At 41.6% G+C, this 15,805-nt stretch overlaps 1 protein-coding gene and 1 pseudogene across 17 annotated transcripts in view; one reads left to right on the top strand and one right to left on the bottom strand.

Moving 5' to 3' along the window:
- Positions 1-6,057: 6,057 nt before the first annotated feature.
- BTRC (beta-transducin repeat containing E3 ubiquitin protein ligase) overlaps positions 6,058-15,805 on the bottom strand; it is a 128,308-nt gene continuing 118,560 nt past the window's right edge. For all 17 annotated transcript variants that reach the window (XM_088669653.1, XM_035133684.3, XM_035133687.3 and 14 more), the window contains 4 exons: positions 10,430-10,540; positions 9,093-9,171; positions 7,649-7,842; positions 6,058-6,843 (listed from right to left, as the gene is read on the bottom strand). In XM_088669653.1, coding sequence (XP_088525779.1) covers positions 7,681-7,842; positions 9,093-9,171; positions 10,430-10,540 — 352 coding nt within the window. In that variant the 3' untranslated portion in view covers positions 6,058-6,843; positions 7,649-7,680. The remainder of the gene's footprint in view (positions 6,844-7,648; positions 7,843-9,092; positions 9,172-10,429; positions 10,541-15,805) is intronic.
- Positions 12,229-12,611, top strand: LOC118078140 (large ribosomal subunit protein eL42-like; annotated as a pseudogene).

Here is a 15,805-nt window from a genome sequence, read left to right as displayed (position 1 = left end):
AGCAAAGAGCCGGCCACAGTTATTCGATTTACGGTCAGAAGTCTTCCTTTTTGGGAGAGCTTGTGAGGCTGAGGCAGCCTACAAGGCACAAGACTGAAAACTCTTGGCAGCAAAAGAATCTTTTTTTCCTAGACTGGGTGGCCACCCCTTCCCACTAGCATGAAAGAACACTTTTGTATTCTTATAAGTTGGTGGGTGGAATTTGTTTTGCGGAAACCGGGCATTCTGCCAAGCTTGGATATTTCTTGCTGCCCCAGAAAAAGAATTTGCAGCACTTCTAGCTCTCCCACCTACCTGGTATACCAGCATTTGGGCGAAGATGCACAAGTATCTTCCTTCTTTTCAGTACCACACTAGTAACTGAGTGCTATTCCAGGTTCCAGGATCAATTATCCATAATGCCTTTCAACTCCCAGCTGACATGCTTCTCGCATTGTGGGCCAATTTCAGAAGAGGCACTTCATTTTCAAATTTTAATTTTCCCTGCATGATGACATTACACTCATCTGTGCAATGAGTTTTGAGCAAAACCCAAACTTTTGCATTCTGACATCGCAGCCACCATTTCTAGTGTGTAACATGAGACCTCAAGCAAGTCTCATAAACCTGTTGTGTCAATGCATTGCCCTGGCTCAAGGGATTGCTCAACATTGGATGTGCATCATGATGCAAAAGTAAATGAGATGCATGCCCATGGCTTTGTCCAGAGCAGATTTGGAAGGCGGTTGAGAGCAAGGAGACTCAGGACAATTTAAAGACACCCTCTACAATTTTAGTACAGCAATGCATGATTAAGGACAGCTCCAATGCATGGGCATCCCATAGCAGAGGGGTGGACAGAAAGTTGATCAGAATCTAGGGACAATCTCTGGGTGAGCTACTGCAGAGCTAAAGATTCCTGCATTGCAGGGGGTTGGATTAGATGGCCCTTGTGGTCGCTTCTATTATTCTATGATGTGCGGCCAGGAGTGTGGAGCTCCATCCTTCGTTCTGTCCAAGCCACCTGAAGTATTTTGTTTTGTTGGATTTATGTGTAGTGTGTTAGTTGAATTTTCTCTTTTTTAAACCAAGATTCCGAAAGGCCACTTTCAGTGGACTAAATGAACTGCCAGGAGAGCAAACTTTCTAATTGCAAAGAAAATCCAGGTCAGGGAAACAATGGACTGGTCATAAGCACAAATAAAAATATACCTAATGGGAAAAGTTAGCCAGAGGTGAAAGTGGCAAAGCAACATGGTGGGTCCAGTAAGAAGGTATAGTTTGAATTATTCTGTACGTCATCATCTTTGAACCAAAAACATTTAAATAGCTGTATTCTGTGCATCTTCTAATTAAGGGAAGGTCACAATTTTCCACTCAGATATCCTGTAGGATCCATTTAGGAGCCATTTACCCTTTTTAAATGCACTCCTTTTGCTGTCACACGTTTTGATCAATTTACAGTGCTTTAGCTAGAAGACATCATTAATGAATGGAACTCTTATAAAGTACGCTGAGATTTTATGAATAAGCTGCCCCAGTGTGAATGAATGACAGTCAATGCACTTAATGAGATGAGGTTGAAGTTCTGCACTACTAGTTCATTCACTGACACAGTGCCTGGGAAACAAATATTCATTTAAGATTAAAGAAACACACACGCTCAGCAGGTTCACAGCTTAATCTTATAATTGTATTTAAGTTATCTTCTGAACAGTTAAAATATTTTTTCTTTAAAAAAAACCACACATTACCATGACCCTAGCTCAAGTGAACATTAGTACGTTGTTAGCTACACATCACCAGAACATAATCACAAAAATTCCAAAGCACTCATTACTTTTAGAATCTAGAGAACAAAGAGAGCAGAGTTACAAATAAAAATAAGAGATCATGTGCTTTCTTTTTAACCTTCTGTGCCCACAGGTATCTGAGCTTCCTGCAGTTGCTAAAGGCATGCACTGGTCTACTGGGTGTTTGCTTTCAAAGGAGCAGCAAGCTGTTAAGAGAATAAATTGTCGTAAGAGCCAATTCAATTTTCCCAGATTTTAAACTTGCACCCCCACACACTAACGTGCTGTACAGAAAGATATTAGAATTAGCAATTTGTATTGTGAGCAATTCCTCTTGTATGGATTAACAGCTACCTTACTTTTCCCTACTCAACCTAAATTCATAATTTGGAAGTGAATTTTTTTGACCATCTATGACCATTTTAGTCCCAGAGAGATAAGGAGAAAAAAAAGCTCTGCTTTAACCAGTAAAGGCAGCCAATAACATGGAGAATTTAGAAAATGGTCCTCTGTGCCTTTCTGCTAAAGTATCTGCTTTGGGCATCATAGATTGGGCAGCGTGCACAATAATGATTTATGCATATTGGATTCCCGAGAACCCCAGCTTCCCTTTTTAAAAAGTAAGTTTCTAGCCCTCATTATAGTGAAAATACATTTGAAATCATGCAAGAACCATTGTGAAATGCTCAGGTCAAAACCTGAAGCTTTAGTTTCTTGAAGCCTACCCTTGCAACCTTGTTTCACTCACACAGCTTTTCACAACCCTCTTGCCTGTCCAAACTTTCATTGTCCATTTGATCTTGTGCAAGTGCCTAAATGCAGAGTTCAGAAGAAAGCATGCAAATCAATACAAATTAAGTGAATTTGGCTGTGTTTTACTGATTTGCATTGAGCAGTGAATTTTAGTTTTTTAACGTACACAAGTAGACCTACAGAACAGACCACTACTTATGCTTTCTCCAGAAAAGCTGCGTAGCACTTTAGGCAAAGCATTTCTGCATCTAGAATGGTGTCTGTAGATCAGTGAATTTGCACGAGCTCTAGAGCCAGGTAATAATGGTTTCTTAATGGGACTGACCTCATAGTTATGTTCCATTGTGAAGGTTATTGTCGATTTGTCAAAGGTCTACATCCTGAGCATACCTTGCATCACTGAAAGGTCACAAATTGCAAATCTCTGTATGATTACTGCCACTTTAGAAGACCTAAATTTGTGTGCTACAGCCCAATTGCATTTTGCAGACCGAAGACATCTCTCCAATGTATAACTATGCCCATGATATAGGATGCTGCAGTCCTGAAAAGAGCTCTAATTTTAACAAGCAGATTGAGGACTTGTTATCAGAATTTTGAAGGGGAGCCTATAAATAAAGCATGGGTCGCACCCATGTTTCATTCCAGCAGCCTTGTTATAAATCAGAAAGATGCAGAGGGTGACTTATAATACAGAAGTGGTGCTTCCAGTTCCCAGCATGCAGCATTTAAACCCAAGTGGAAACTGCCCGGGACATGATGACCTAAAGTGAGAATTGTGCTTCCACAACCAGTTGGCTCACTCTCAGCTGGATATGTGAGACTGATTTCAAAAAATGAGATTTACCCAGAAGTGCAGCTTGAGGAAAAATCCAAAAGGCTTCCTTCTTCAGGGAACACCCCTCCACCCAAAAAAACTCCTATTTGACCACTTGATTAAAGGAAGAGGAATGGCCTAGGGCACAGCTCAGCATTGTTAAAATGCATCATATATGTAGGCCACTTAGGGACAATATATGTGCCTTGTGCCGCCTAGAGTTTCCCCAATTCTTTCTTCCCGAATCCAAGAGAATTTGGGAAGGCATGCAAGCTGTATAAGCCTTTGTAACTAAAAACTACTGAATGTTCCTCCTACCCTCCTATATAGAATAGTTCATTCCTGGTATGAAGCAACAGCAGAAAACAGCACGCAAGTAGTCACTTCTTTTGATAACACTGTTAACTCCTAAACATGTCTGAGCATAGCAGGAGAGGGAAAAGACCCCCAGGACTAGAAGACCTCATTTGGAGAGGTACCAATCACATGAGTTCAAATTGGCAGATTCATATATGAAGCCAGAGAAGCGGAACACACATATGTACCACTCTCCTTTTCTTTTATGAAGTCAAAATAATTTGTTTTTTGCTGGCGGCAGCAGGGTCTCCCTCCCATCTTCTAATTTCAGAAGCAAGCGTAAAGTCTTAAAATAGTCATCAGAAGGTCCAACTTGTTCAGAAGCCTAATCAGGAATGATGAAAGTGGCTTACCGTTGCTGCAGGGGGGTTCCTATGCTACGTATTCAGCTGGGTGCCCAGGCTGAGCTTATGTTATTTAAACTACTCAATTGCTCTAGGGTTAGAAATGCAGTTTTACAGCAAGGTTCTCTCCTGTGGCTCAGAGCCAGTTGTGCGCTGCTTTTCCTTCTGTAAATACCTGCCTGTGGAGCTCTCTGCTCCACACCAGTGAAAGGCAAGGCTATTTGTGATTAGCAATTCCAAGTTAGCATTTCATTGCAAAGAAAGATATTAGGGCTCAGCCCCTCTTCAGAAACATAATTAAAATTCCCTTTTCAGCTTTCGCATCAGATCCATTTGGAATTACCCATATCAAATTAACCCTTGAAATGTCCATGTACGGAGATGCTTTTTAGAGCCTTTCTCTTCCAGTGAAGACCAAAGCCTTCCCCAAATGGTTGGAGATGCAGTAGGCTGTAAACTTCATGCAACTTGAGTGGGGTAGAAGTTGGAGGGAGGAGATCTTGCTTTTTGCAGTGGCCTTTCTCCATGCCAAGGCATAGTGGGTCCTCATTCTCTTGGAAAAGCACCGTTTCAGCTTCTTCCCTGAAATGACTTAACATGAAAACCTCACTTCTTTTCCCTTGGTGACAGGTTTTATAAATTAGAATTAATTCTCCAGTACCATGTTTGTACTGCCCCAAAGCAGTTAGGTGTGTTTGGGAACAACAGCAGGGAAGAGAAGGGTTATGACAATAAGGAAAGGCTGCACCAGAAATGACATTGTCTCTGATCTGATCTCCAACTCCACATAACAGAAACAACCCCCCTATTTGCTTGACAGAGCCACTGCCAAAGACACTTCCCTACCTACACACACACACACACACACACACACACACACACACACACACGGGAGAAAATACTGATCTCACAGCTCTGCCAGCGAGCAAGAGAAAATAACCTGTTGATGCTCCAGCTGTAGTGGATCTACAGTCCTGTTCCACACATTGTCAATACTGTACTACAAAGTATAAATGGAATCTGAGTAATAGTGATGAAACAGGGCTGGGGTGACAGTGAACTTTCAAACATAATGAAGAACTAGTATGCGGCAATCTGCTTCTCGTTTTCCATCTTGCTTTGCAATTCAGTGTGCAAGGCAACCTTTTTCATCCTCTGAAGGATAGCACAGTTAAGGAAAGCCTTCTAGCTGCAGCTCTGACTTCCTTTGCCTTTGCTCAAAGAAACACTTAAAAAGAAAAGCAGACTAAGATCAGCATGTTTATCCCTACCCCAAGAGAACAAATACCTCTGACTATGCCTTTGGTGCTAATGCAGCCCTGGATGATACACAGGCTGAGAATCCATGGGTAAGGAGGAACACTTGCACAAAACTATCACTTTTGAACCAGAGTAGAGAACTACAGGACAGAACCAGCTGCCCGTTTATTCTTAGTTTCCACTGACTTTCTGAGCCTGCCATGGCAAATACCAAACTTCACTGTGGGGAAATTGCTACTCCCAAGTGAATGAAGAGGACACAGGCCACAGAGGGGACCTGCTTAGCAGCATAAAAGTGAAGCTCTTTTCCCCTAACTTCCAAATTTAAATCTTGGCCAAAGAAGTTAACCCTTCCTTGTAGGAGACAAGCATTATGCTATTCCCACACAATGATTGGGGGGTGGGTGTAATTCTAAGTGTTTCCTAAGGTGGCGTAGGAGTTATGTAGTACCATGGGACAGGTTTGCTTTTGGTCTTTTCTGTCCCTAGTTAAGACCCCTCCACTGCTCTCTCCTACTATTATCTCTTCCATCACAAAATGACCTTGCAGCTTACAGACTAAGATGTGGAGTCACCAGAATCTCCCACTCTTTCACGAGTTCCCTTCCAACAGAGTATGGCAACAAAGCACAAATGCCAGCCAATGAATAATGACACAATCAGGTTAATAGGAGAAGTCTGAAGTCCTAGGCTTTTCACTTAATGCTGAGGGAGTAGTATGGTTGCTTCATTTGATACCATACTCTTCTTCGGGGGGGGGAGGGGGGTAGCAGAGGTGCAATACTGCACCATGTGAGGAGGGAAGGAAGAAGAACATGGAAATATATTCATATACTTTGATAGGAGAAATACTGCCCATCACCAATGATGTCACCAGTAAGTCTCACCTCTTAAGTAATATTAGACTTTGGCAGAAGAAAGCTTCACCTTTCATTTACTGGCATCCGCCGGATCAACTTTTCAGACAAGTGACTAACTGCAGAGGGCTTAGCTGAAATTATTTAGACTTCATCATTATCTCCTGACTGGTTTCTGGCCACCGGGGCCTTCATTTGGCATCAAGTTGGCCGTCCTTTAAAGTCCAAGGCCCATCTACAAAAAGTAGATGCGTCCTTATCACAAGTCCCTAAAGGTAGAGGCATCAGCCTGCTGTTCCCCACCTACCAACACATCACAAGGTGATTCTCCCATGGGAACAAATGGTGGCAAGGATTTTTCTCCTTAAGAGCGAAGCAAGAAATTCTGGCAACATGTTAAATATATTTATAGGACATCTGCACTCAGGACAAGAGAGGAAATGGGAGTGTGAAGAGGGGAGGTGTAACACATCAGTCATTCAGGAAAGATAAAAGGAATCTTCTGATATAGCAGCACTTGAGCAGTCAGCTGCGCTGAGAAGATCTTGTCTGAGATCAACCACATGCTGACTTGGTTCCAGAAGTGTGTCTGAGAGCCTCTCTCTTCAGTTATATCTGTTATGTGGATAATTCTTTTGCCCTGGCATTGGCAGGTAATTTAAATATCGCAGCTTAAATGAGTCCTAGGAAAGAAAAGACAAGAACTATTTGTCATCCACCTTTTTGCTAATGAAATTTTATAAACCATCAAAAGATGATTATAGGCAATCTAGATTTTTCAAAATGGATACATCTAGACTGGGTGTGTGTGTGTGAACCCTCAGCCTGTGAATGTGATCTGTTTCCCAAGTTATTTTTAACATTCATCTTATAGGACAGGGGGTGGCAGCAAGGAGGAAAAACCCAAATTAAGTTGGGGAGAGATCGTGACAGCACCTCCACATTGTTTATGTTGCAGGAGGCAGTAGTGCTGAGAAGTGGCAAGGAGCTGATTGGAGTGCCCAGGAAACTGGATGGAAAAGTCTGATGTTTCAAAAGTACTGGTGACGGCTGAGCACTTAAGGAACCTCACAAAAGATCACAACATTCCTTCCTGTTTCCTGATCACTTGTTTCTGCTCCTTGGCTGAGGTAGGAATATTGCACCTCTCAGGTAGAGTGCTAGAGTAGAGGGAAGAATTGGTTCTTCATTACAAATTTCAGTTTTGTTCTCTCCTCAACTTGTGCTCATTTACCTGCCTCCTTTAAATTCATTCTTGGTCCACTGCAGTTACACAGCCATTTCTTCCTAATGCTCCTACAGGGAAGGAAGTTCTGAGAAGCCAAAGGACAGAACCACCCTTGTCACCCTCCTTCCCTTTATCTGCAGTGGCTTTCAGTAATACTCTCTGTTAAGGAAGCAGCAAAACCTCCATTCACAAATCATGTCTATCCACCATGCAGTCTACCTGCTGCCTTAATGTGTTCTCTTCTTCTTCTTCTTTTTTACCTGTGCAAGTGTGAGGTACAGTGTAGTGCTATTTATCTGGAGATGTAAGTGTATGTTCTGGAAGGGGAGCGGTTAGATTCTGCTTGGGTAGCTGGATCATTCAGGAAGTCCCAGATGAGGATGGTGTCATCATGTGAGCTGCTAACTATTTGAAATTCGTCAAACTGGAGCCGGAAAACTCTGCCGGAGTGCTCCTGGATGGGGAAAAGGAGACAAGTCTAATTCAGAAGCATTAAGGGTTGCTGTGATCTTATCACTGTATGTTTCTGATTGCAGAAATGTGAGGTTTTAATACAGAAATATATACCTCCTCCTAAAGAACCAACTGCACAAACAAGCAGTCCTTTCATTACCTAACAAACCATTTCTGTGAAAAAAGCAGGAAAAGGTTTGTACTCATGTTCAACCTCTAAATACCAGAGGCTGGGAATACTTGACGGAGGAGGGCACTTAGAAAAGTTAGTTGTTGCTTTTTTGTCCCATTTGCGGCCATTCTAGACCAATCTGGCTGGCCACTGGTAAAAACAGGGTGCTGGACTAGACAAATCCTTGTTCTGATCCAGCAGAGCATTTCTTACTCTCTTATGTGAAATGAGTATGTATTATGTGGCCTTTCCTCTTATCATCTGGAAATTGAGAAAAGAAACAGCACACACTATGCTGCATTCATTGCAGAGACAGGTTTAATTTCAGACCCTGAGGAGATGCTTCAAAACAGCAAATGTTACATTTCCCCAGTTTGCAATCACCTAAAACTTGCACGTTTCTGCTCACCCTTTTGAAGGTAAGAGTATCGGACACAACTTTAATGAGGCAGTGAAATCTTAGGGTTTGTTTACAGTGGTGGTTTAGCCACGAGCAGCAGGATTCACAAGTCAGTCTCAGCTGAAGTGTGAACATAGTCACTCAGGGGTAATGAGCACTGACTCCCCCAGCACCTCATTAAGGCTTAATGAATTCTACACCACTTCATATATTTGGTCCTCTAGGATCAGAACAACGAAACAAGGTGGCTGCTTTTTCACTTATCCTCTGGGTCCTATGTTCTCTATAAAGCAGCACAACTGTATTTAGATATATATCAGGCAGAAGGGGTTGAGCTGGCCTATACCGCGTGAATTAGTTTGGAAAAAGCACAACTGCATTGCTACAACAATGGACACATTTGCCACAGTGCAGGCAAGCTCAATGCCACCATTAGAGTCTTTGTATTCTGCTTATTCTCCACTTTAAGGCATAGTTTTAAGGCAAGGCAAATTCAAGACAAACCTATATTAGGACTTCTTTTGCAAAGCGGCATTCTTTAATGGATTAGATTTGGTGGCATGGCTAAGGAGGAGCATATTTTAGTCTAACTCATTTGACAGTCCAGGTGAAGTTTTATTATGTATTAATACTGGGTAAATATATTCCCTCCCACCTGAGATCAATCAAAAGCCCTTACCACAAGAGTGCGCAGGCAGAGGGTTCCAGCAGGGGCACGAGGGTCCAGGGCAGCTACCAGATCCCACACCTTAATTTTCCTGGTGGTACGAAAAAGAAGGAAGAAGAAGGGTTTCATTAAAAAGAAAGTGCAAGCACTAAAGGTAAAGGGACCCCTGACCATTAGGTCCAGTCGTGACCGACTCTGAGGTTGCGGCGCTCATCTCGCGTTATTGGCCAAGGGAGCCAGTGTACAGCTTCCAGGTCATGTGAACCAGAGCAGCACACGGAAACACCGTTTACCTTCCCACCAGAGCAGTACCTATTTATCTACTTGCACTTTGACGTGCTTTCAAACTGCTAGGTTGGCAGGAGCTGGGACCGAGCAACGGGAGCTCACCCCGTCGCAGGGATTCGAACCGCCAACCTTCTGATCGGCAAGCCCTAGGCTCTGTGGTTTAACCCACAGCGCCACCCGCGTTCCTAGCAAGCACTACATGATATTAAAAAACTGAGTTATTAATCCATCTCAGCTGATCAATCTGCTTTATGGAGAAAAAAAATAGATGTGCATCTGTTCTTGCTACTTGGGTTTGCTGTTTTCTCTTGTGTTGGCTGGAGGTAGTATGGTTGATATAAAGATAACAGATCTTAATGGGAAGCGTACGGTTACATAAAGATAAATTAAAACTAAAGAGGTGACTGGGGGAACCCGGCCAGATGGGCGGGGTATAAATAATAAATTATTATTATTATTATTATTATTATTATTATTATTATTATTATCAATTATAATGGAAGGAATGATAAATGTTACACTGTATTGTACTGTGATATGACTTCAGTAATAGTAATAACATGTATAATTTGGTGAATCCAAGTAGTGTTTACCTCACCAAGCATGTCTTTTATTTTAGGTCCTGTTAATGGGACTTTTATAAGCAAATTCTACCTTCCACTAATCCAAATGAGGCCAGCAAGAAAGCAAATTTGATTGCTACTATAAGTGGTTGTTTTTGCAAAACCTGCAATGTATTTTAATATCTCCTCCTTTAAATGCTACTGGTATCTGTTCTTCTTGCATTTTATATTTGTAATGCTGAATGGGGAAAATTGATTCTCTCTTTCTTCTAAAAATCCAAATTGCATACAGGTTACTTGCTCAGTGAAGCACTGGATCTGTCAGAGTAAGGCATTTCTAATTTTCTAGCCTTCAGGGTAACAGTCAGTTTGGGGTGGGTGGGAGAGAGACTCTATACATCTCTATTTCATCACTAAATTTGTAAACTGCTCTGTGATCCTTGGATGAAAGGCAGGATAGAAATTTAATTAATAAGTTAATTAATAATAAATTCTCACCCATCATAGGCTCCGCTGACTATCCTCTTGGTATCAAAGCGAATACATCTCACCAGCTCTTCGTGGCCTTCCAGAACCCGCAAACATGCCCCACATTCAATGTCCCATAACCTAGAAGACAAGGCAAACAATCATTATGCAATTGCCTTAGAAAAATGTTTTGGAAATACAAATTGCAAATTGAACCTGCCTATTTATCCAGGAATGGGAGAACTCTGAAGAATCTCCCAAATTCTTCCTAAATTAACATTTTGTATCCAGAAAATTACAAATTTCAATGTGAAACTCTACTATTTTCATTTCCAATACTGTACATTTATGAGTAGTAGTGTTATCTCTGAATTACTGCCGGAATGTTGTTTGGGCTACATAAGAGACAACAAATTATAGATTGCATGGAGATGGGGGCCCATGTTAACTTGAAGAGATAAGATTGCTTGTTGCAGAAAAAATCAAATCCTTCCTATGACCTGGCTTTGCTATAGAAGAAAATCAGGTTGTTATCAGAAACATATTTCTTTCACATTGCATCTGAAATGTTAGCTTCTTAGAAAAAACCTGCCACTTCTCAACACATCTTGGTAACCTCTGAACACAGTTTACCAAAATGCACTAAATATGGGTATTTGTTAGGAGACTGTCATGACTGTTTAAAGTGCTATCATAGTGCCCTAAATGTATGGTATGAATGTGGCATAACTATTATACATGTGCCTCACTACTGCTGTAACATCTAGCTCAGGCACCCCCAAACTTCAGCCCTCCAGATGTTTTGGACTACAATTCCCATCTTCCCCAACCACTGGTCCTGTTAGCTAGGGATCATGGGAGTTGTAGGCCAAAACATCTGGAGGGCCGCAAGTTTGGGGATGCCTGGGCTAGCTTAACCCATAGGCAGCTGCCCCCCCCCCCGATTAAACAGGAAATGCCTCAGTCAATTAAAGCATGTTTCACATTACAGTGACAAAGCGGTTGCTAACAGAAGGTGAAAAATGTCCTTGCTTTTCTGTGTGGAAAGCACACATGATATAGGCAAATTTAAACAGTGTCAGCCCCTATCACCTCCAAAAGAAAACTGCACAATAATTTGTGAAGCCATTTACATAATTTTTTGTCATGAAGGTTTTGCTGGGCCCTATGCTTGTTCACCTGAGTTACAATTAAATAGGAACAGCAATATCACAGTGGGTTTCCCACCTATTGGTTACAGTTGCTATTTGAAATAATCCTACTTCATTCCACAGTGTCGATGCTAAAACTTTTGTGATTACCCACTGAACAAATGTGAATTGCTGTACAGAACACAGAAGATAGTTTGTGTGCAGGTGGTTTACACTCTACACTGAAAATACAGGAGGGGGGTGGGAGAAACAGCCACCCCAAGCCAGTTTTGAAAACTGATCTCTGGGAACTTGTGGGCCAACTGTGCACCTAACCTGCATTCTGCTGAGATATGTTGCCAACTACTGCAAAAAATCCAGCACAAGGATTTTATTCAGTGTAAGCATAAAAGTAATTGTATTCCTCTTTAAATTTATTACCATATTGACATTTATATTTGTTGGTTATTACTATGTGTAGTATTTGTGGTTGCTTTTCCAAGCTCTGCAGAGTTTAACTATTTCCTGTTTGGATTACTGTCAATGTTTGTGCTTTCTGAATTGTATGCTTTTTAGATTAGTTTTTGATGCTATTTCTTATGGAAGCAGTGGACAGTAGAGTGCTGGATCCAAGTTTAAGCTCATTTAAACTCAAAATTTTCTCAAAACACAGTTTGTCTTTTTCTTTCTCTGTCCAGGAGACGTTGACGCTGGCAAGATGGTGAACGTCCCCAAAACCCGCAGGACTTGCTGCAAGAAGTATGGGAAGCACCAGCCCCACAAAGTAACCCAGTACAAGAAGGGGAAGGAATCTTTGTATGCTCAGGGAAAGATGATCGCAAGCAGAGTGGCTATGGTGGCCAAACAAAGCCCATCTTCCGCAAAAAGACAAAGACCACAAAGAAGATCATGTTGAGACTGGAATGTGTGGAGCCCAATTGCAGGTCAAAGAGGATGCTGGCCATTAAGAGGTGCAAGCACTTTGAGTCGGGAGGAGACAAGAAGAGAAAGGGCCAGGTTATCCAGTTCTAGGCTGTTGCGGAACCCATTGTTGGTTGGTGTATGAAATGTTATAAAAGTCTTATTGGATCACAAAAACACCACCACCACCACAGTTTGTCTTATCTTTTGTTTAGTCATACCATGAAGGCACCCCCAACCCCCCAAATGTATGTGTGTCCTGGTTTTTCCCCTCAAGGAAAGCCATGGTGTTATTTGTAAATCTTTTGATCTTTACAAGGTCTTAAATAGAATGCAGCTGTTGAGTGAAGGTGATAATTGGCTAATGGCTTCAACTGTCCCCTTACAATTCCCCATGTCTCTCATTTAAATTGTCTGCTGCAGAAACCTGACTTGTTTGTTTTCATTACTCATGTTACTGCAATTACCTTCAGTAACTAGCTTTCTCCAAAAGCTACACTAGTCAATTACCAGCCTCTTAAGTCCCTTAATGAAAGGAATTGTTTCTTTGTTTTGTATCTTTATTTGGACACACAGTGATTCCCTACATTTGACCTTGGACCCAGAGAATTATGCACAACGGATGAGGAAAGATGATACCATTAATTTTGAGTGAGCTCTGTTGGTCTGATTAAAATGGATCCTTTACCCATTTTGTAATATCTGCACACTCACTAAACTGTATAGCTTTAGGAGTATGGCAACTTTTGTCTTGCTTGAATTGTTGCTGAGGACAATTTAAAAAGCAGGTCAATGCACTGTCCATGTGAGTCGGTGCTCAAACTGCTATGACCAAAGCTTTCGATTAAAAAAGAATGAGGATTGGGCTGACACATTATTTCTTGCAGGAAAGAAGAGCACATGAATGGAAGAAACCCTTTAAGCAAGTGCACAAATATTTGCATTGAAAAGAGGATTGAACCATGAAGCAGCTCATCACCGTAGTTCACAAAAAGAACAACTTGTAGTTTTAAATGAGTAAGGATGAGGTACACGGAAGAGTATAGGAAGACAGTACTTCGTACTTGCTCAGTTCTGATCAATCAATGGCTTTCAATGATATTATTATACTTTCCCTCTAAAAACTGTCAAATTTCATCCACCGCAAAAATACACAGTTCTTTGTATTATGGAATGGATCACTGCTTGGAACGTTTCCAACCAAGGGACAGCAAGCAGACTCCATGAGTCCAGGACACCTGTTACAAATGGTGCCTGAGGCTAAGCACCATGAGAAAAACTTGGTTGGCAAAACCCCAGCACTGTTTTGGGGTTGGATTAAAAACCCCTTGTTGCAAATCCAACTCTTCTAAGCAGAAACACAAACCATAAAGGGGAGCAGCCATGCCAGTGCTTTTACATATTACATTTTGAGAAGTTAAACAATTATTACCGTACTGTTTGCAAGTTCTTTGGCAAGTTCTTAAAGAAATGGGAGTGCCTGATCACCTCATCTGTCTCCTGAGAAATCTCTATGTGGGACAAGAAGCTACAGTTAGAACTGGATATGGAACAACTGAGTGGTTCAAAATTGGGAAAGAAGTACGACAAGGTTGTATATTGTCTCCCTGCTTATTTAACTTATATGCAGAATTCATCATGCGAAAGGCTGGACTAGATGAATCCCAAGCCGGAATTAAGATTGCCGGAAGAAATATCAACTACCTCAGATATGCAGATGACACAACCTTGATGGCAGAAAGCGAGGAGGAATTAAAGAACCTTTTAATGAGGGTGAAAGAGGAGAGCGCAAAATATGGTCTGAAGCTCAACATCAAAAAAACCAAGATCATGGCCACTGGTCCCATCACCTCCTGGCAAATAGAAGGGGAAGAAATGGAGGCAGTGAGACGCCTGCTTCTTGGGAGAAAAGCAATGACAAACCTAGACAGCATCTTAAAAAGCAGAGACATCACCTTGCCGACAAAGGTCCGTATAGTTAAAGCTATGGTTTTCCCAGTAGTGATGTATGGAAGTGAGAGCTGGACCATAAAGAAGGCTGATCGCCGAAGAATTGATGCTTTTGAATTGTGGTGCTGGAGGAGACTCTTGAGAGTCCCATGGACTGCAAGAAGATCAAACCTATCCATTCTTAAGGAAATCAGCCCTGAGTGCTCCCTGGAAGGACAGATCGTGAAGCTGAGGCTCCAATACTTTGGCCACCTCATGAGAAGAGAAGAATCCTTGGAAAAGACCTTGATGTTGGGAAAGATTGATGGCACTAGGAGAAGGGGACGTCAGAGGACAAGATGGTTGGACAGTGTTCTTGAAGCTACGAACATGAGTTTGACCAAACTGCGGGAGGCAGTGCAAGACAGGAGTGCCTGGCGTGCTATGGTCCATGGGGTCACGAAGAGTCGGACACGACTAAACGACTAAACAACAACAACTGTTTGCTTTTAGCTCTTACAGAATACAAAAATCTAAATAGCAGTTGTGTTAAAAAAGGAGATAAATAATTATGCAAAATAAAACTATACGTAGTACTATAAATGGATTATCTTTGCTCATTGATGATTTGGAAGCTTTAAACTCTGGAAAACTGAGGCAACGACAAAAGCTTCTTCTTACAGAAGCATTTTAAAACACACATTTTACTCTGCTGTCAGGGCTGTGGCCATTTTAAGAATACATGGAATAGGGTGCACTTTTGATTTTTGAAAATTCTACAAAGCTGAGAAATTTCTGTTCCTGGTAGCTAAAGAGAAAAGAAAATGGCAGAAAATGTTGCCTCATGGTTACTTTCTCTTGAATCCAAAGCACTTCCCCCAAATGTGTGCATTAACCTCCTTTCTTGGTTCCTTATGACTGCTCTTTCTAAAATACCCTTGGCAAAACATCAAATATTTAATTCAGCTGTATTATGTGAAATATATATATATATATATATATATATATATATATATATATATATATATATATATAATTCATTTTTGAACTCAGATTTTGGGCAGATCTTGACATTTCTAAGTATATGGCACCCCCTGCCTTTTTAAAACCTCATATAGTAACAATGAGGCCTGGTTTACGTACACCACAGAGTAAAGTGGTATAATCCTGAAGGGCTAGTGTGAGTCACATAACTTCAAACTGCAGGTGAGGGGTAAGGGTAAAGGTAAAGGGACCCCTGACCATTAGGTCCAGTCGTGACCGACTCTGGGGTTGCAGCGCTCATCTCGCGTTATTGGCCGAGGGAGCCGGCGTACAGCTTCCAGGTCATGTGGCCAGCATGCCAAAGCCACTTCTTGGCAATCAGAGCAGCACACAGAAACGCTGTTTACCTTCCCGCTGTAGCAGTACCTATTTATCTACTTGC

This window comes from Zootoca vivipara, chromosome 5, assembly GCF_965207765.1.
Source record: "Zootoca vivipara chromosome 5, rZooViv2.hap1.1, whole genome shotgun sequence".
NCBI classification, from domain to species: domain Eukaryota; kingdom Metazoa; phylum Chordata; class Lepidosauria; order Squamata; family Lacertidae; genus Zootoca; species Zootoca vivipara.
This window is presented reverse-complemented; position numbering and strand designations above follow the sequence as displayed.